Source organism: Propithecus coquereli, unplaced genomic scaffold (assembly GCF_000956105.1).
Source record: "Propithecus coquereli isolate 6110/MARCELLA unplaced genomic scaffold, Pcoq_1.0 Scaffold344, whole genome shotgun sequence".
NCBI classification, from domain to species: Eukaryota; Metazoa; Chordata; class Mammalia; order Primates; family Indriidae; genus Propithecus; species Propithecus coquereli.
Genome location: NW_012149108.1, coordinates 118488 through 139300, shown reverse-complemented (window position 1 = coordinate 139300; position 20813 = coordinate 118488). Strand labels below are relative to the sequence as shown.

General features: G+C 36.6%; 1 protein-coding gene across 1 annotated transcript in view; it reads left to right on the top strand.

Moving 5' to 3' along the window:
• The window catches only part of RSF1 (remodeling and spacing factor 1), a 59723-nt gene extending 43322 nt beyond the window's left edge, over positions 1-16401 (top strand). Inside the window, exons 8-13 of the mRNA XM_012651021.1 lie at positions 268-377; positions 6871-6938; positions 8023-8230; positions 10388-10608; positions 11539-11727; positions 15538-16401. Coding sequence (XP_012506475.1) covers positions 268-377; positions 6871-6938; positions 8023-8230; positions 10388-10608; positions 11539-11727; positions 15538-16112 — 1371 coding nt within the window. The 3' untranslated portion in view covers positions 16113-16401. The remainder of the gene's footprint in view (positions 1-267; positions 378-6870; positions 6939-8022; positions 8231-10387; positions 10609-11538; positions 11728-15537) is intronic.
• The last annotated feature ends 4412 nt before the right edge of the window (positions 16402-20813 follow it).

Here is a 20813-nt window from a genome sequence, read left to right as displayed (position 1 = left end):
CTTGCTCAGGCAGGTTTCGAACTCCTGAGCTCAAACAATCCGCCCGCCTCGGCCTCCCAGAGAGCTAGGATTACAGGCGTGAGCCACCGCGCCCGGCCACCAGTGGTCTTTTTTAATCTGTATACTTAGTGTTGCCGTGTTTATTCCGTTTTAGGGGGATCATCTCAAACTTTTTGAAACCTTTCACATGTACTGCATATATGGTGGTTACAAAACTATTAATTCCGAGGAACACAAATAATAACCTATATACTTATATTTTTAAAGGAGCCAGATTTTTCCGAAGATCAGGAAGAAAAGAAAAAAGATTCAAAAAAACCCAAAGCAAACTTGCTTGAAAGGCGGTCAACAAGGACACGGAAATGCATAAGTTACAGGTATGAAATGTATGGAAATGTTTACAGTGAAAGAGCGCATTAAAATGTTTTTACAGTTAGACAGTATGACCCAGACATGTATGTTTTTCTCATCCCAGTGATTATTAGCAATTGTATATATATATTTTAACTTCTGTCTTTAGAGTCATAGAATTTTAGAGCAGACATTGTGATCTTTTCCAAACATAAATCTGCTCGTGTCATCCTCTTCTGCTTAACATAGTTTGTCAGATTTCTATAGTGCTTGGGATAAGGATCGTTGCTTTTAACAAGGTCCATAAGGCACTGCATAGTCTTATTTCTGCTTACCTTTCCAGCTCCATCTCATCCACATTTTCCCTTACTTTGCCTCCAATTTCCTTCCAGTTTTATCTTGTTGACCTTCTCTAGATCCAGTCCCTCCATTATATGCCCTCATAGCAACCAGTTGTTCTCCTTGAAAGCACTTATAATTTGTGATGTGTGTGGTTACAATGATTTGTTTAACATTTCTCTCCGCCAGAAGACTATTAGGCTGAAGGTAAGGGCCAGTTCTGTTTTTACATGGCCTTGTGTTACCTACACATAGTGTAGTGCTGACAAACAGTAACTGTTCCATAAATGCCTAGTGAAAGAATCAGTAAATATAATCTGGTTTACCATTTGCCACCAAAGATACCAGAGAAAAATATTTTTCCATGGTGACTTGATTAGTAGCTAAGCTAGACTAAAACCTTACCTTAGGATTGTTTGCTAATCTAGTGTTCTTTCAACCAAATCACACTGTCTGACTCAAATAATAAATAAATTATATTTTAATTATTTTAGACCATTTTTTGGTTTGTGGCCTCTAAAATCTACTAGGACAATACCAAAACAATTTTTTAAATTGAATAACTGGAAATGAAAAACAAAGTGGATTTTATAAAACTCTGAACTTTGAGCTTGCTTCTTTTTTTTTAGTTTTTAATTTTTTTAAATTTTCTCCCCACTCCCTGACCTTGCTTCTTATTTATAAACTTTCATCAGTGACTATGGAAGAATTCTGTGTGTTGAGTTTTCAGCTGTCATTGTTAAAAACTTTATAAAATACAGTGGGAGCAGTAAGGATAAAATCCCTTATATATATGGGAACACTGCCTATTTTAGTCTTTAAAAAAATACTTTGAAAAATAAAAAGTATTCTATATATGAACTCAAAGCTCATAGATGGAAAGTGCAAATGTAAAGTCAGTTCTGCTGTAACATAATGTGTATTCCTAAAAATTACTGTGCTGTGCAAAATTATACAATAAAATCTATTGGATTATGGGAAATAGGTTAGAGCCACAAACTCAAATCAATAGTGATGCATTAAAAAAAAGATAGGAATTTAATAAAAATAGCAGTGTCATTTGACATATGTTAAATGGTTAAGAAATACATAAATAATGTAGTAAATAAGGCATTTTACATTGAGAAAAGACTTGATGTTTGTTTCTGGAAGTGGAAGATTATCGTTTACAAATTATGGTGTGGTGGTAGGAAGAGGATTATCTGAAGTCAGACAGAAAGATGTACCATCACATGCAAATTGCTATAGTTTATAACACATGTAGTAAGCTGGTAGATGTTTTAGTTATGTGTATTTTGTGTATTCCTATGCAACTTGGTTCAGTTAGGTGCCGTTTTCTGTATCTACCTAGTGTTTCTCACAAATAAAATTACACATAAGCAAATATAAAATACACATTATACTTGAATTGTTTTATAATATATCAGTCACATTGGAACAAATTTGTGTTTTCAAAACAAGCATTGTGGCAGAACTGATGGTATTATCTTTCAGTCCTGATAAAATTGTGGTTATTAAAAGAAGCAGAGATTTGTTTTATTATAATTTCATCACTACTATCATTTAATAATTGTTTATAATTTTATGTCTTATTGCTTCTAACAAAGAGGGTGACATCAAAGTTGACTGGAAAGAGCATTGGATTATGGGTCAGAAGACTAAAATTAGTGTGCCACTTATTAGCCATATATATTTAAATGCTTCATTTCCCTTGGTCTTGGTTGCTTCATCTGTGATGGTGGATTGATGCAAATGATTCCTTTCAGCTCTAAAATTATATAACAGTAACATATAGAAACTTAGGGTAAACTATGTTTTTTAGCCCAAGATGTATTATGTGATGCATTTATCTATACACTACCTAGTTCCCAAAAGAATTTAAGGAAGGCATATTTTCTTAGCGTAAAGAGCAGCTTTTCAAGCGTAACACCTTAGGCAGAGACAACAATGGAAAAGATATTTGATTAGCTAAAAATTTAAAAAAACTAATATAACAAGATTTACAAAAGAAAATATTTGCTTATAATAAAATTAGAGTTGAAAAGAAATGGCTTATGAATTTTAAAAAATGCAATGAGTACAATATTTTCATGATGGAAATATAGTAGTATTTCTCATGATATCTGCAATGGTTGTTGCATATCTTCAGACATTAACATTGCTGAGGTCAAGAATAAAGCATTTTTTGTTGGGTGGTCAATTACTTAAGCAAAAATAAGATTTCATTTATTTTGAAGGCCAGAACTAAACAGGATAACTTTTTTGTTTGTATTTTGTGGGCAGGGGGTTGTGGAGTGAGGCTTCACTGGAGATGTGATGGTACCCTTATTCATAATGGTAGCAGGGCAAGGTGTCAGTTTTCCTTTCTTAAAACTTGAAAAAAATATATATGCCCTTCGGATAGAAATAATTACAACATACGACAAAGAGGTTAAAATCTTTAGTACATAAAAATCTCTAACAAATCAGTAAGAAAAGATGAACACACTTGCTGAAAAGATGGGCAAAGGATGCAAACTGGTACTTTACAAAAGAACAGTAAGTATGACCAATAAACATGAAAATAATACATGGCCATATTCAGTAATCAAAATTAAAAGGACAGGTGGCCGGGCGCGGTGGCTCACGCCTGTAATCCTAGCTCTCTGGGAGGCCGAGACGGGTGGATTGTTTGAGCTCAGGAGTTCGAAACCAGCCTGAGCAAGAGCGAGACCCCGTCTCTACTAAAAATACAAAGAAATTAATTGGACAACTAAAAATATATAGAAAAAATTAGCTGGGCATGGTGGCACATGCCTATAGTCCCAGCTACTCGGGAGGCTGAGGCAGGAGGATCGCTTGAGCCCAGGAGTTTGAGGTTGCTGTGAGCGAGGATGATGCCATGGCACTCTAGCCGGGGCAACACAGTGAGACTCTGTCTCAAAAAAAAAAAAAAAAATTAAAAGGACAGGAAGATAACTTTGTTTTTCCAAATTAGGAAAGAAACCTTAATGATAAAATTGACTTAATGGTTGTGTTATAAATTGTGCTACAACCCTTAGAAGAACAATTTGCATGCCCTTTAAGCCAATTATTTTATTTGTAGTAAGAATATCAGGAACTGGCTGGGCGTGGTGGTGTGTAATCCTGGCACCCTGGGAGGCCGAGGCGGGAGGATCTCTTGAAGTCAGGAGTTCAAGACCATCCTGAACCCTGAGCAAGAATGAGACCCCACCTCTACTAAAAATAGAAAAAATTAGCTGGGCATGGTGGCATATAGCTGTAGTCTCAGCTACTCGGGAGGCTGAAGCAGGAGGGTTGCTTGAGCCCAGGAGTTTGAGGTTGCTCTGAGCTAGGCTAACACCATGGCACTCTAGCCCAGGTGACAGTGAGATTCTCTCTTTCTCAAAAAAAAAAAAATGTGTGTGTGTGTGTGTGTGTGTGTGTGTGTGTGTGTGTACACACACACACACACACACATTTATATATCAGGAACAAATGTGTGGGCAAACAAAATGTCACATTGGAATTTTGGGACATCTAACCAAACAAGAGAAAAAGTACAGTTATTATAAGATTTTGAAGAAGGTAGCATTTAGATAAAATGTAAATGAAGCACATGCATAGTTAGTAAAGGCTCAAAGCAAAGCAGGGCTCTATAAAGGGGTCAGTATATCAGATCTGGACTACAGGACGGACACTGGGGCCTATTTCCTTGGAAACAGTGAAGTTAAGGCAGATACGTGGAATGATGTGTCTCGAAATCTTTTATCTAGAGCTCTGCACCTGGGGTGTAAATCAAGACTGCTTAGTTGTGTTAAAAATGTCTTAGAACTCTAGGAGGCCGAGGCAGGTGGATTGTTTGAGCTCAGGAGTTTGAAACCAGCCTGAGCAAGAACGAGACCCCGTCTCTACTAAAAATGGAAAGAAACTAATCGGACAACTAAAAATATATAGAAAAAAGAAATTAGCCGGGCATGGTGGTGCATGCCTGTAGGTAGTCCCAGCTACTTTGGAGGCTGAGGCAGAAGGATTGCTTGAGCCCAGGAGTCTGAGGTTGCTGTGAGCTAGGATGACGCCATGGCACTCTAGCTCGGGCAACACAGTCTGTCTCAAAAAAAAAAAAAAAGTGTCTTAGATCCTCCAGGCAACAGTGTAATGTTTCATTCTTACTGAAATAATTGCAAATGTCTGAAGTTTCTGATGGTTTCTGATTTTAGAAAATTAATCTCTCAGTAAGAAAGTAGTCATTCAGAGAAATAAGTTGTTATGTCACTTTACAGCCACATGTCCTTTGGGGACAAATACTGTTTCTGGTTAACTTTGCATCTGGCTTTTTCTGTAACTATTCTTCTACCCTAATGAATGCATATGCAGATTTTTGCTTTCTCAGAATTTATCTTAAGGAAAAGCCAATATACAGCTAAAAGAATGCTTTTCATAGCATAGCAATTGTGAAAAGTTGGAAGTAAATGGTTTTAACTAAATTATAATACATTGGTGAGATACCACACAACCATTAAAAAGTACATTATAGAAGAGTTCTTAACCCAAAACTTGTGAGTCCTCTAAAATCATATATTCTCAACATGGAAGGCAAAATACTTAGCTTTTTGTTCTCTTTTTTTTTTTTTCTTTAAAGAAACGGGGTCTCTTGCTGTTTTGCTCAGACTAGACTCAAACTCTTGGACTCAAGCAATCCTATCACCTCAGCCACCTGAGTAGCTGGGATGACAGGCACAGGACTTTCCACCCAGCCTCTAGCTTTTATACTTGATGCTGTTCTTAATCCACTGTGTACTTTGTACCTTTAATCTCACCCTCTCCAATAGAATTTACTCTGGTGATACAAATTTTGTGTTTCTTTGATGTCCAATATGGTGGCCAGTAGCTATATGTGACTGTTGAGTACTTGAAATATGACTAGTTAGAAACAAAATTTGAAGTTTTAACTAATTTAAATAGCCACAGAGGGCTGGTAATTACCATTTTTAGCATAGTTTTAGACAAGTTACTTTATCTTTTTCATAACCTGAGCACTAAAGTAAAAGAAGTTTTATTTGTGAGGAAATCTTAAGAATCATTTAGTCTTGGTCCTTTTCTTTAAGTCGGGGGAAACAGCTCTTTGAGAAAAAACACATTTGCCTAATTCTAAAATTTTAACCATCTGTGTATGAATTTCAGTAATAATAATATAATTTCAATAGCAATAATAATATAGTCCTAATAGTATTATTTGTGGAACCATAATTTTGTTTGACTTACTTTGGCACAATTTGTATAATAAGAGGTCAGCAAATTATGGCCTGTGGGCCAAATCTAGCTCACTGCTAGTTTTTATATAGCCTGTGACCTAAAAATCGTTTTTACATTTATGAATAGTTGAAAAAAGAATCAAGAAAAATAATATTCTGTGAAAATTGTATGTAATTCAAATTTCAATGTTCTTAAAGTTTTATTGGAATGCAGCCACGTTCATTTACTCACATACAGTGTGTGGCTGCTTTTGCACTACAATAGAAACTGTATAGTATGAAAAGCCTAAAATATTTACTATCTGGCCCTTCATAAAAATTTTTGCTGACACTGTCTTAGTCCATTTGGGCTGCTATAACAAAATGACCATAAACTGGACAGCTTATAAACAATAGAAATTTATTTTTCACAGCTTTGATGGTTAGGAAGTCCAAGATCAAGGCACTGACAGATTTTGTGTCTTGTGAGGGCTTGCTTTCTGGTTCATAGGTGGCACTTAGCTGTGTTCTCAGATGATCTTTAAGAATCAAAAACAGGCCACAGTGGCTCGTGCCTGTAATCCTAGCACTCTGGGAGGCTGAGGTGGAGGATTGCTTGAGCTCAGGAGTTTGAGACCAGCCTAAGCAAGAGTGAGACCCTGTCTCTACTAAAAACAGAAAAATTATCCGGGCGTGGTGGTGCACGCCTATAGTCCCAGCTACTTGGGAGGCCAAAACAGGAGGATGGCTTAAGCCCAGGAGTTTGAGGTTGCAGTGGGCTATGATGACACCACCGTACTCTACCCAGGGCAACAGTGAACCTCTGTCTCAAGAAAAACAAAAGGAAATGGAACCCCTCTCCTCACTCCCTTCCCCTTTAAAAAAAATATTTTAAAAAAAGAAATAAAATTACATAAAAAAATAAAAAACAGGACAGGCTATAATGTGATCACTGTGTATATTTTAGATTTGATGAGTTTGATGAAGCAATTGATGAAGCTATAGAAGATGATATCAAAGAGGCTGATGGAGGAGGTATGTGTTTGTCATTCTCTCTTCTTCATGTAACTCTGCCAACAAGTTAATTCATAAATTAGGGTAGTGATCATATTTTTTATTCTCCTCCCCAGTGTGCATCATAATCACTAGTTATGTTCATTGTCTCAGATCCAAAATAATCTTTGTATCAGATCCAAAATAATCTGTGGACACAGTGTCAGTGTAAAGACTCAGATCTTACTATTTTTAATGTAGTTTTGCTTTATGATCTGTTGATCGTAACATTATGAAATGTTGATGTTCCTCCATAGATTAAAAAATTTACTTTTGTTGTCTTTGGTACTACAAAGTCTCAAAACTATGGATAATCAGAATTTAAATGGTTGCTTTAAATTAGCCTATGAAAATCAGTTTATTGATTTCATAGTCTTTAATAGATGGCATTAAAATAATAGAAAAATTTGGAAGCAATTTAATTAAAACACTATATAGGCAATGCTCTGATATGGAACATTCTGCTTTATGCTTAGTTATAATGAAAACTCTGGGAAGGATTTTAAGTAGGCTGTTTGTAGAGGAACTGAAGAAGTCACAAGCTTTTCAAGAGATTCGTGCCTTATTTACATCTTTACTCCTGAATTCTCACTTTTTCTGTCCTGAAAACATAGTTTTTAAAAAAGTGGATTGGCCTCTTTTTAAAGCCTTGTTCAAAAGATAGCTTTTTCAAGAAGAGATTCTTGAATGACTACTTATAGGTGCAAGGTTTCTTCTTGGGGAGATCAAAATGTTCTGGAATTAGTTAGTGGTGATGGTTGCACAACATTATGACTATACTAAAAATCTCTGAATTATACACTTTAGAAGGGTGAATATTATGGTATATTATATAAAAATTTTAGAGGTTCTGTATGTAGTGAACTTCCATTTAATAGCATAAACAAGTGCTAAAACTCTCTCTTGATGAGAGCTCTGTCAGCTGAAGTTGTGAGAAAACTGCATATTTGTAGGAAGAAAATAAATCTAATGAAGAAGCTGCTAAGCACGACTAAGGACCATCTCTAAAAGTTTAAGGGAAGCTTTTAATAAACAGTTATTCTCCCCCCACCCACCCCAAACTCAGGAGTTGGCCGAGGAAAAGATATCTCCACCATCACAGGTCATCGTGGGAAAGACATCTCTACTATTTTGGATGAAGAAAGAAAAGAAAATAAACGACCCCAGAGGGCAGCTGCTGCTCGAAGGAAGAAACGCCGGCGACTAAATGATCTGGACAGTGACAGCAACCTGGATGAAGAAGAGAGTGAGGATGAATTCAAGATCAGTGATGGGTATGTGGTCTGTCACTAGACCCCCAAGCCCTACGTACCAGCTTAAATAGGGCTGGGCTAGCAGAGAGGCTTGGCCATGCTGTGATGAGGCTTTTGTTCTTCATGCACATAGACTATCTCTGTTTACTTTCAGAATATTTAAAGCAGATTCAAGAATGCTAATTTTGGTCCTTCTTTCTTTAAAACAGAACAGTAGGCTTGTGGTTATTTAATATTCAAAATTACATTTAAATTTGAATAACTGCAATTGAACTTTCGTTGCTGAGAGCCTTTCATGTTCCTCTGTTCTACTACCAGGTCCACGAGGGGTTCCTAATCATGTGTGACAAATAAGTAATTAGATACTATCCTCTGGTAACTCATAGAAGTTTGGGTTGGGGGAAGTCATCCAGTATGGAAAATCAGGAAAGGCTTCTGTGCAGAGTAGGTATTGAAACAATACTGCAAAGTTTCTCCTTTCAGATTATTAGTGGGGGAAGCAAGCATATAAACCACAAAGTCATTCTGTGTGACTGCTACTAAAAGAGAGGTAAAGCATAAATTAGGGTACAGAAGAGAGTTAGCTCAATCCAGGAAGGTCAGAGAAAGCCTCACAGTAGAAGTAAACCTTGATGTAAAATTTGAAGGATAGATATTTGGGCAGATTGGACTGTTTGGGATTAGAAGCAGGATGAGGAAAGAAGGCATTCCAAGCAGAGAAGTCACATGTCTGAGGTAGTAAGCCATACAGTGTTATAGAATATTTGGGAAACTCTTGGTGGCTCAGGATAGCAAGAATATGGGGCTGATGTAGACAGTGCCCTGCTGGAGATGTGGCCAAAAGATAAAAAAGAACCAAATTATGGAGTGTTTTATTTGTCATGCATAAGAATTTTGACTTTATCCTGAAAATGATGAAAAACAAGGGTTTTAAACACCAGACTAATGTGAAATTTGTGCTTCAGAAAGATTCATTCTGGCATTCATTTGGAGAATAGATTGGCGGAAATGAGACTAGAGATTAGAGAACTATTTGGAGAGTTGATTTTGTACTTTAGGTGAGATGAAAGCCTGAAAAGAGAAGAGAAATCAGGTTTGAGCAATTATCTTTTAAGAGGTAGACTCGGGAGGAATTAGTAATTGATTAGATGTGAGAAATGAAAAGGAAAATATTTGGATATTTATCCTAAGAGCCTAGGTTTCAATACCAGGTTTCTTGTTTGAGTTACTCAGTGGGTGATGGTACCAAATATCAGGCTGGGGAAGAGAAGAGAGATGTAAGTTGGGAAATAATGAGTTTACTTTTGGACATGTTGAATTTAACACATTAACTGCCATGTGAGTTGTATTTAACTCACGCTAGTTTTGAGCCCAGAGCCTCATGAAGCATATATATTAATAACTTACATGTCTCTTTACCTTGGGACCTGCATGAACTATTTTTCAAGTTGCATATAACTTACACACAGAAAACAGTGAAAAATAACAGATGTTTCATTAAATTAGAAAGGATTGTTTTGTTTTCTAAGTTTTTATTCTGTTTTCATAATAAAACACCATGGCCCCAAGGGAAAAAAATTTTTTTTCTAGTGTGGCAGTCAATGTATTAAGGTACGTGGGGTACATCCCAAGAGTTCAAAGCAATTTAGGTACAAAAATCAGCATCAATTCATCTTTTTTTTTTTTTTTTTTTTGAGACAGAGTCTCACTCTTTTGCCCGGGTTAGAGTGAGTGCTGTGGCATCAGCCTAGCTCAAGGCAACCTCAAACTCCTGGGCTCAAGCGATCCTCCTGCCTCAGCCTCCCGAGTAGCTGGGATTATAGGCATGCGCCACCATGCCCGGCTAATTTTTCTATATATTTTTAGTTGTCCAATTAATTTCTTTCTATTTTTAGTAGAGACGGGGTCTCACTCTTGCTCAGGCTGGTTTCAAACTCCTGAGCTCAAACAATCCGCCCGCCTCAGCCTCATCAATTCATCTTTATCACCCCTTCCAAGAGAAGGATAGAAGGATTTCTCCATTTTATAAACAAGGGTGTTTGATAGAATTATCCAGATATGTTGCACTGTATGTTACTTAATGATTCCCTGGACTTAATAGAATTTGAACTCAGAACTCAAAAGTGGGTTCACTAATCAAAGTATACCGTCATAATTTCTCTGGTTTATCTTGGACAGATCTCAAGATGAGTTTGTTGTATCTGATGAAAACCCAGATGAAAGTGAAGAAGATCCACCATCTAATGATGACAGCGATACTGATTTCTGTAGCCGTAGACTGAGGCGACACCCCTCTCGGCCAATGAGGCAAAGCAGGCGTTTGCGGAGGAAGACTCCAAAGAAAAAGTACTCTGATGACGATGAAGAGGAGGAATCTGAGGAGAATAGTAGAGACTCTGGTAAAAATAACTTGTATCCATATCATACCAACACGAGAAATTATTATGACTTCTGGAGTCAAGTTCTTAAAATAAAATTCTATTCTTTTTTTTTTTTTTGAGACAGAGTCTCTGCCTGGGCTTCATCTCTATGTATGCGTTTGTTTATATCAATGTGTCTTGCGGATTCTTATTTTAGTCAGTGAATATACTACATTACCATCACTATTTAGGTTTGATTTGGCCAGTGGGAATCCTTTAAACCTGTTGACTAGCTATTTTGAAATATTTGAAACCCATTAGAGAACAAGCTTGAACGCGATAATTCAGTAGAATCTGTTAGCACTCTGAAAAATAGCTGTGACATAATGCCATGGTATCACTCTGGTTTATTGATCAGAGATGACAAGAATAATGCTATTTAGTAATACTTTAAGAGTTTAAGTAGCCCTGTGTGCTTTATTTAGCAGGTTTTTATTCCACATGGAAAAAAGCCAAAAATATAACTCCAATTCTGTACTTTTTTGGAATAGGTTCGTGAGTTTTCTTTGGTTAGAGGGTTTAACCTCTGCAGTACATTATGAGTATAGCCACAGATAGGACCAGCAGATTATCAGGAGACAGATTCTGGTAACTGTCCACTAAGAAGAGAAGTTGTGGCAGCTGACCAGGTCAAATGCAATAAGAATTATTTTTTAAAAAGTATAAAACATTTCCTGATCTTTAGGATTAACTGCTAATAGTATACATTTGTGAGGTTTGGCATTAAAGACCACCATAGATTGACTCATTATTAAAGAAAAAAATGAGACTTACAAAAATTATTATTCATTTCATTCTTATGACCAAACTCTGCTTAATAGTTTTACATTTTTATAACCTAAGCTAGCCACATTTCTACTTTAATGGACTTAAATTTTATACTTGATTTCCTTTTCTTTTTTTTAATAGAAAGTGACTTCAGTGATGATTTTAGTGATGATTTTGTAGAAACTCGTCGAAGGCGGTCAAGGAGAAACCAAAAAAGACAGATTAACTACAAAGAAGATTCAGAAAGTGACGGTTCCCAGAAGAGTTTACGACGTGGTAAAGAAATAAGACGAGTTCACAAGCGCAGACTTTCTAGCTCAGAGAGTGAAGGTACGGAATAGATACCCTATTTATAGAAGTTTGGACAAGGCAAAAATAGATATTACAAAGTGAACTCCTTGTTGTGATTCTGTTCTATTTCTTTAAAATTCATATTTTGGTATGAAACCCATAATTTTGTGCCTGGTCACTAATTATAGTTTCATTAAATAATACTTGATAAAAGGCTAATTTTTAAGATTTCCCTGGCAATAATTAAGTTTTTCATTGAAACTAGAAGAGTCTCAGAAAATTGTGATCTGATCAAGATATACTCCCCTTTTTCCTTTTCCCTCCCTATTATTCATGGTCCTCATTTTAAAATAACTTCCAGTGCTCTGAGTAGTTGAATAGTTTCAACAAAATGCCTACCGTCTCTCAGCCTTAACTGTGAGTTTGAATTGGTAACTGTTTTATTTTTTAGTAACTTTAGCTGTGCCCCATACTGGAAGTGCAGAAAAAGCTCTAATATATAAATTTGTGATTTGATTTGATTTGATTTTGATTTTTAGATATGGGTTCTCACTATGTTGCCCAGGATAGAGTGCAGTGTCTATTCACAGGTGTGATTATAGCGCCCTATCGCCTTGAACTCCTGGCCTCAAGCAATCCTCCTGCCTCAGTCTCCTCAATAGCTGGAATATAGGCATCCAGCCTCCATTTAATCTTTTTGTTTTTGTTTTGTTTTTTGTTTTTTGTTTTGAGACAGAGTCTCACTTTGTTGCCCAGGCTAGAGTGAGTGCCGTGGCGTTAGCCTAGCTCACAGCAACCTCAAACTCCTGGGCTCAAGCGATCCTCCTGCCTCAGCCTCCCGAGTAGCTGGGACTACAGGCATGCGCCACCATGCCTGGCTAATTTTTTCTATATATTTTTAGTTGTCCAGATAATTTCTTTCTATTTTTTTAGTAGAGACGGGGTCTCGCTCTTGCTCAGGCTGGTCTCGAACTCCTGAGCTCAAACAATCCGCCCGCCTCGGCCTCCCTGAGTGCTAGGATCCATTTAATCTTTGTAGTTATTTTAGAGCTCTGCCCAAACTCATTTTAAATGACCCCAGCCTTCATCTTTCCACCTTTCTTTTTTATATATTTAATTCACCATTGTTTATGGTCTGTTTTGAAGATTGGTGGCTTTCATAGATTAAAGTTAAATAAAGTTTGAGCCCAAGCCAGGAGAGAAAGGAGAAGAAATGTTTGGATATGGGAGGCTAAAGAAGAGAGGTGAACATCTTTTTGAGTGTGTATTTATGTTCATGTGGCATAAAGATAAACGTATTTATTAATTTAACCATTAAATATGAGTATTTATTGAACTAGGCCCTATCCTAAGCACTGGAATAACACAGTGAACAAAATAGCCCTCACGTAACTCTTATTTCAGTTGGAAGGAAAAAGGCAATAAATAAGATAAATAAATGTTTATAAATAAGGAAGAATATTTGGAATTTCAGATATTAACTAAAAAAAGTCCTCATTAAGAAGACAACATTTGAGTGAAGACTTAAGGAAACAACGTATATGAGTCATGCAGTTATCCAAAAGAAGGGTGATACAGGCAGATGCAACAACAAATGTGAAGGCCTTGAGGCAAGGCCTCTCTCATGATGAGGGAACAGAAGGGATTCCAGGGTTGCTGGAGCAGAATGAGTGACGGGAAGAGTAATAAGATGAAGGAAAGAGATCAGCAGGAACCAAATCAGATAGAGAGCAACAGCGAACTACAGCCCACCTGTTTATATAAATAACCTTTTTGCAAAGCAAGTTTTATTGGAAGACCACCACGCCTATTTGTTTACAAACTGTCTATGCCCGCGTTCACAAAAAGTTAAATAGTTGTGACAGAGACTTTAGGGCCTGCCCTTTACAGAAAAAATTTGCTAGCCTCTGATGAAAAAGCGCTGTTCAGCTGAACTTTCTGTAGTGATGGAAATTTTCTGTGTCTGTGCTGATCAGTACAGTAGCCACTAACCTCATGTCCGTATTGAGTACTTGAAATGTAGCTAGTATAACCGTGGAACTGAATTTTTAAGTTTAATTGATCTTAATTAATTTAAATTTAAAATAACCACAGGTAACTAGTGTCTACCATATTGGATAGCACAGAGTAGGCCATGTGTATACTTTGGGTTTTACTTTGTGTGAGATGAGAAACAACTGGAGGACTTTGAGCAAAGGAGTGATACGATCTGACTTAGATTTTTTTTTTTTTTTTTTGAGACAGAGTGTCACTCTGTTGCCCAGGCTAGAGTGCCATGGCATCAGCCTAGCTCACAGCAACCTCAAACTCCTGGGCTCAAGTGATCCTCCTGCCTCAGCCTCCCAAGTAGCTGGGACTACAGGCACGTGCCACCATGCCCGGCTAATTTTTTCTATATATTTTTAGCTGTCCATTTAATTTCTTTCTATTTTTGGTAGGGACGGGGTCTCGCTCTTGCTCAGGCTGGTCTCGAACTCCTGAGCTCAAACAATCTGCCTGCCTCGGCCTCCCAGAGAGCTAGGATTACAGGTGTGAGCCACCGCGCCCGGCCTCTGACTTAGATTTTAATTTGCTATGGTAGTTGTGTTATGAATAGATTGAAGGGGTCAAAGGCAGAAGCTAGGAGAACAGTTGGGCAGTTATTGAAATAGTCCAGGTGAAATATGAGGGTGGGAGGGATTAGGACAGTAGCAGTAAACAGATGAAAAGCAGTCAAATTATGGATATGTTTGAAAGGTAAAACCCAAAGGATTTATTGTTGGGTTAGATGAGAGAAAGGAAGTAATCAAGGATAACTGAGCAATTGGAAGAACAGTTGCCAAAACCTAAGATTATGGAGACCACAGTGCTGCAGATTTAAGGAGGTGGTTTAGGAGCGCAGTTTGGGGCACATTAGGTTTGAGATGCCTATTTAGATATCCAAGCATAGATATTGAGTAGGTAGTTTGATAACACTAGCCTGGAATTTAGTGGTTGCCTAAAACAAATATGAAAGTCATCAACATATAGATGGTATGCAAAGTCATGAGATTAAGTGAGATCTATTAAGGTGTAAGTACAGTCATCCCTCAGTATCCATGGGGCATTGGTTCCAGGACCCCTGCAGATACCAAAATCCACAGATGCTCAAGTCCTTTATGTAAAATGCTGTAGTATTTGCATATAACCTACATACATCCCCCCATATACTTTATATCATCTCTAGGATATTTATAACACCTAATACAATGTAAATACTATGTAAATAGTTTTTATACTATATTGTTTAGGGAATAATGACAAGGAAAAAAGTCTGTACATGTTCAGTTCAGATGCAACCATCTATTTTTATTTTGTATGTATATTTTCCATTGGTGGTTGGTTGAATCCATGGGTACAGAGGGCTGACTGTATAGCCAAAAAAGAGAAGACATTTAAGACTACCAAGGGCATTTGATAACATGAGATTAGAGCTGGCACAGTGTTTCAGACATACAGAGTTGGGTGCCCAATTTTAATTTTTCCTTGTCAGTATGCTTACATGATTTCCTAATTTGAGGACTAGTGGTAAGGAGTTTCTTAGTTTGTGACCAAACTGTACTATCTTTATTTAATTCAAGGATTATCAGTTTTCTTCCCCAGGAAATCTATTCTTGCTTAAAATCATAGGTAAAGTACAATATGCATCATATTCATATTGAGACTGAGATGAGAGAAATCAGGCCAACTATTGAAGGGGAATATTTATGTACAAGCAAGTCTGACAGTAGGAGAGTAGGACATGGGGTGAACATGGGGAGGAAAGGGAGAATTACTTAAATCCATTTGTGGTTAACTGTGTCAATGGCTTAAATGTGCTGTTTATTCTAGAGAGCTATATGTCCAAGAACTCTGAAGATGATGAGCTAGCTAAAGAATCAAAGCGGTCAGTTCGAAAGCGAGGCCGAAGTACAGATGAGTATTCAGAAGTAGATGAGGAGGAGGAAGAAGAAGAAGGCAAACCATCCCGCAAACGGCTACACCGGATTGAGACAGATGAGGAAGAGAGTTGTGACAATGCTCATGGAGATGCAGATCAGCCTGCCGGTGACAGCCAGCCCAGGGTCCTGCCCTCAGAACAAGAGAGCACCAAGAAGCCCTACCGGATAGAAAGTGATGATGAAGAGGACTTTGAAAATGTAGGCAAAGTGGGGAGCCCATTGGACTATAGCTTAGTGGACTTACCTTCCACCAATGGACAGAGTCCCGGCAGAGCCATTGAGAACTTGATTGGCAAGCCAACTGAGAAGCCTCAGACCCCCAAGGACAACAGCACAGCCAGTGCAAACCTAGCCCCCAATGGGACAAGTGGTGGGCAGGAGGCAGGGGCACCAGAAGAGGAGGAAGATGAGCTTTTGAGAGTGACTGACCTTGTTGATTATGTCTGTAACAGTGAACAGTTATAAGACTTCTTTTCCATTTTTGTGCTAATTTATTCCACGGTAGCTCTCACACCAGCGGGCCAGTTATTAAAAGCTGTTTAATTTTTCCTAGAAAACTCCACTACAGAATGACTTTTAGAAGAAAAAAATTTCAACACACCCTGAAGTCTTTCTGTGAAGTGACCAGTTTTGAACTTTGAAGATAAATAATTGCTGTAAATTCCTTTTGATTTTCTTTTTCCAAGTTCATGGTCCTTGGTAATTTCATTCATGGAAAAAAAAAATCTTATTATAATAACAACAAAGATTTGTATATTTTTGACTTTATATTTCCTGAGCTCTCCTGACTTTGTGAAAAAGGGTGGATAAGAATGCATTCCAAATCTGTGAGGGCCCAAAACCGAATTTAGGGGTGGGAGAAAGCACTTGTGCTTTAGCTTTTTCATATTAAATATATATTATATTTAAACATTCATGGCATAGATGATGATTAACAGACTGTTTAAAAGTTCAAGTCTGTACTGTTACAGTTTGAGAATTGTAGATAACATCATACATAAGTCGTTTAGTAACAGGTTTCGTGAAATCAACTTGTTTACTACTGGAGGTAACCACATTTAATAAAGAAGAGACCGTGAAAGTACCATCATAAAAACCTTTAACCTAAGTTTCTGTTATAGCGGAATTTCTTGTTTAAAAAAATAAAATCATCTGAAAAGCATTTGTACAGTAAAATGTATAATGAAGCTTTGACAACCAGACTGTGCTAGCAACAAATTTTTTAAATAGCTTTATGCAGTGGTGATAAGGTGGCCTCTAATATACTGTGTCTGATGGAGAGTTACTAATGAAATGGGTGTGGTCTTTCTTAAGGCCTAGGTGTAATGTAAACTTTGCCAGTAGTGTAACTCTTGTCTTCTGGCCACTTGGTGTTTAAATATTTGAAATATCATTTTGAAAGAAACACATCTATATATAACATACATGAAGAGATGCTAAGCTGACAGCAGCATTTTAGCACATTTGAAGACGGGGAAGGGATTTTCAGGTGAATTTTAACTGGTCTATTCTTGCCTTTAGTATCTACTTCAAATTGAAGTCTACAAACAAAGCAGTTCCTTTGGGAGGTTTTTAGTTTGAGTCTCTGTGTGTGTGTGTGTGTGTGTGTGTGTGTGTGTGTGTGTGTGAGAGAGAGAGAGAGAGAATTTCCTATCTGCCTGGATATATTAGCAGAGTTTGAATGTAGTTTTGGCCTTTGGCCATTAGGCTTCTATTAAAATTCATTAATAGTCACACAACCAACGTAGAGTTGAATGAGAACTGCCGATATACTTAATAGGCATGACATCCATTTCAAACATCTCAACACTTTAAAGAAAGATAAGCCCTTTGTTTCCAGAAAAAGGGATTTGTAACTAAATATCTAACATGTAATTGACACTAAAATATGAACTTTTATCTTATTTAGTTTCTGTTATAGCTGTAAAATTTCAGGCAGAGCCATAACATTGTACAGAGTGTAGCATTTGTGATTAAACCTTACCTGTCAAATTCTGAAACTTTCAACTATTACTTCTGTGAATACTTTTGCCCTGGGATTTTGGTTTTTCTGTTCCAATGTTGTGTCTGTTGCCGGCAATGGGCACACCATATCTGCTGCTGGCCCAAGGAACTTCATTAATTTTTCTTTCCAGATTAAGTATTATATGTGCTAGTCAGTATATAGTAAAGCACTTCTCTTTTTTGTTATTAAAAAGCTGGCATTAGACTTGCATCTTAAATACCTCTCTAGGAACATTATACCCCTTTTCCTTCCTCAACAGATGTTGCCCTTAAGTCTCATCTTTTGGCCTTGGAAGTTTATAGCTGTTGTTTTTCAGTTGCTGTTGGTTCTTTTGTTTCACTTTAGTTCTGTAGTACCTGCCCATTAATATTTTCGCTTTGATTCTAGCAATGTGTATGTATCTGTATAAAAAATAAAATAATGAAAGCAGCCTAATAATAGGATGCATCAATAGCATGTGGTTCCAAGCAAGTTGTGATTTTTATTTTGAGACAATGTTCCACTGGAAGGGAGGGAAGGGCTTTCATTCACAGTAAAGTAGGGCTTTGGAAGGAGCCACATTTGCTTACAGAAACTCCTTTCTGGCTAGGTTTGTTTTATTAATTTGAAAGTCGGCTAAGAATTTTAACCATTTTAACTATCTGAAACAGGCAAGCAATATAGAAGGATTCCTAGTAGTACAAGGTAAGTGGTTCGAATGTACAGGTGCCTTCCCTGCCACCCGTTCTCCCTCCACCATTTTACTTCTGCAGCTGGGTAAAGCCACTATCATGTAGAAACTCTCCCATGTGCCCTGTCTCTACCTCTGGACATACCAGCTTCTTTCACCTATGAGTTCTACTGCTCAGTTAAGCCAAGTAATCAGAAATAGTATTAAATGAGATAATTTATTTTAACAGGATGCCTAAATGTGAAATAAGGAATTTTTTTTACCCTTCTGCTATAGAAAGCCGAGGGTAATTTTTATCGTAGTAAAGACTGAGTATTGCATTTAGCAAATGTCCTACTGACATGGGTTATGATACCACTTTTGCTGCCTGATATTTACCAAACTTGAATAAGTGTCAACTTGATAGTGAGTGTATCCCTTCTCACCTTATATTTTGATTAAACCAATTAACTATTGGTCATCTACCAAAAATGTAATCCAAGCAGCTGATAAATATAAATTATTATTATGCAGATTGATTATAGGTGATTAAATTTTGAACAGTTCAAAAACAATTATGCTGCTGGGTTTTTAGATTCAGTCCCTCAAAGAACCTATGTTCACTGAATATTCACTCTGAGTAGACCTTGAAGTGGGGGGAAAAAAACCAAAATATGGAAAAAAAATAAGTGTTCTGTATGCAAAGGTACAATACAGTCATTAGGAACTAGAGAAAGTATAGGAAAGCAGTAACTGATCTAGAGTTTAGGCCATCTTGGATCCTTGTTAGAGAAGTAACCCATGGATTTAGAGTCACAATAGCTACTATATAATAGAGCCCTTTAATAATTTAAACCCTTTTTCTAAAAATACAAGTTGGACTCCCTAGTCTACAGCACGTGTATGAAGGGGAGATGTAGCTTAGCATTCAGCATATTTGGTTTGCAATCTCTGTAAAGATTTGAAAATTAGCCAAATTTTCACAAAGCAGAAACTTCGAATAGACATATATGTGAAAAGGACTCAGACTAATAATACACACTTTGATTTTGTGCATTTATGCTGATGAAATGGTGTTTAGTATAAAACCTTTTCCATTGTTGGCACATTAATGCAAAGTGATGGCAGAGATATTTTCAAGAATATAAATGACATATTGAGGTTGGGTTTCCTTGACATCCTTTTTCCAAGTGCTCAAGATTGCAGATTCAGAGGATAAAGGTGAGTTTCATTTAGAATAAATCCATGTGTACTGGTAATCTATTTTTTTTAATTGACCTTCCAAAGAAACAGGAACTTCAAATGCTAACGAATTTGTTGAAAAAATGATTTTTAAATCAATTAATTTTAAAAGGATTTTACATACTGTCCAGTTTTCACTTTTTGGTTGATAAAACACCTCCCATAATATACATTTGAGCAAAGTACATATATTAAGAAAAATATGGACATTTGTTTAAATTGAGAGTTAATATGATAGGGAAATGTTAGCTATTTTTAAGTGGGATTGATGGAATGTCCTTTGTCACAAGGAATGCCTTTTTAGCTTTTTTGTGTGCAAAAGAGATGTTAATCACTCTCTAGTTCTAGCGTACAGCTGTAAGGAACCTAATGAATCTATAGATTTAATATTCAGAAAAAGTCGTGAATGCCACTCTTCACCAACATAGTGGACAGGTCCATAATTCAAGGTGTTGCCTCACAACTATTGAACAAGTATTCAGAGACCCAGATCTTTGTTTAAATGGTGTGTATATATATGTGTGTGAGTATGTATAAATACATACACACACTTCAGATAAGTATAAGAAGAAATAAAAATGAATTCATTAATTGACTATTAAAAGAAGACAAATAATTATTACAACTTATACAAAATTGTGAATATCATTTAATTACAGAAAGTCTAGAGAAAAATACTTATCTGACATTCTTAAAATATACTCCTGGTTCTCCAAAAAGTGGAGAATACCAAGACTACATATCTGCTATAATCTACCTATTCCTCTTTTGCTTAATATGATCCATTATTGAACTTTCTTAGATTAAAATCCATTCCTATTTTATCCAACATTCCCAGTGTGTACCTGTAAACCTACCTTGGAAGTGGCAAGCTAACTGCTGATTTTTTTTATTGCTTTTATACCAATCTTGAAAGACAAGGCCTTTTGCTATCAATGTTTTTAAACTGGGTTATTGTGTTATGTGTTCACCACTCCAACTTAAATTATCATTTAATATTTTTGAGTGTCAAGAATTGCTAAGTCACTGTAACATATTGAAGATAGTCTTTCCCAAGCAAGCAGTCATAAGCCAATATATAATGAAGTTAGTGTATAACCACTTTAGATTGTACACTCAACACTTTTTTTTATTCATACAAACTATATCAGAATTTGATTAGAATAGAATCCCATTAGTGGATTTTTTCCTCATTTTGGACATCTAAGCTCAATTTTTTTTTCATGTCATGTTTATACCAGTTTGCTCTGTGAAATGTAGTAAACTCAAT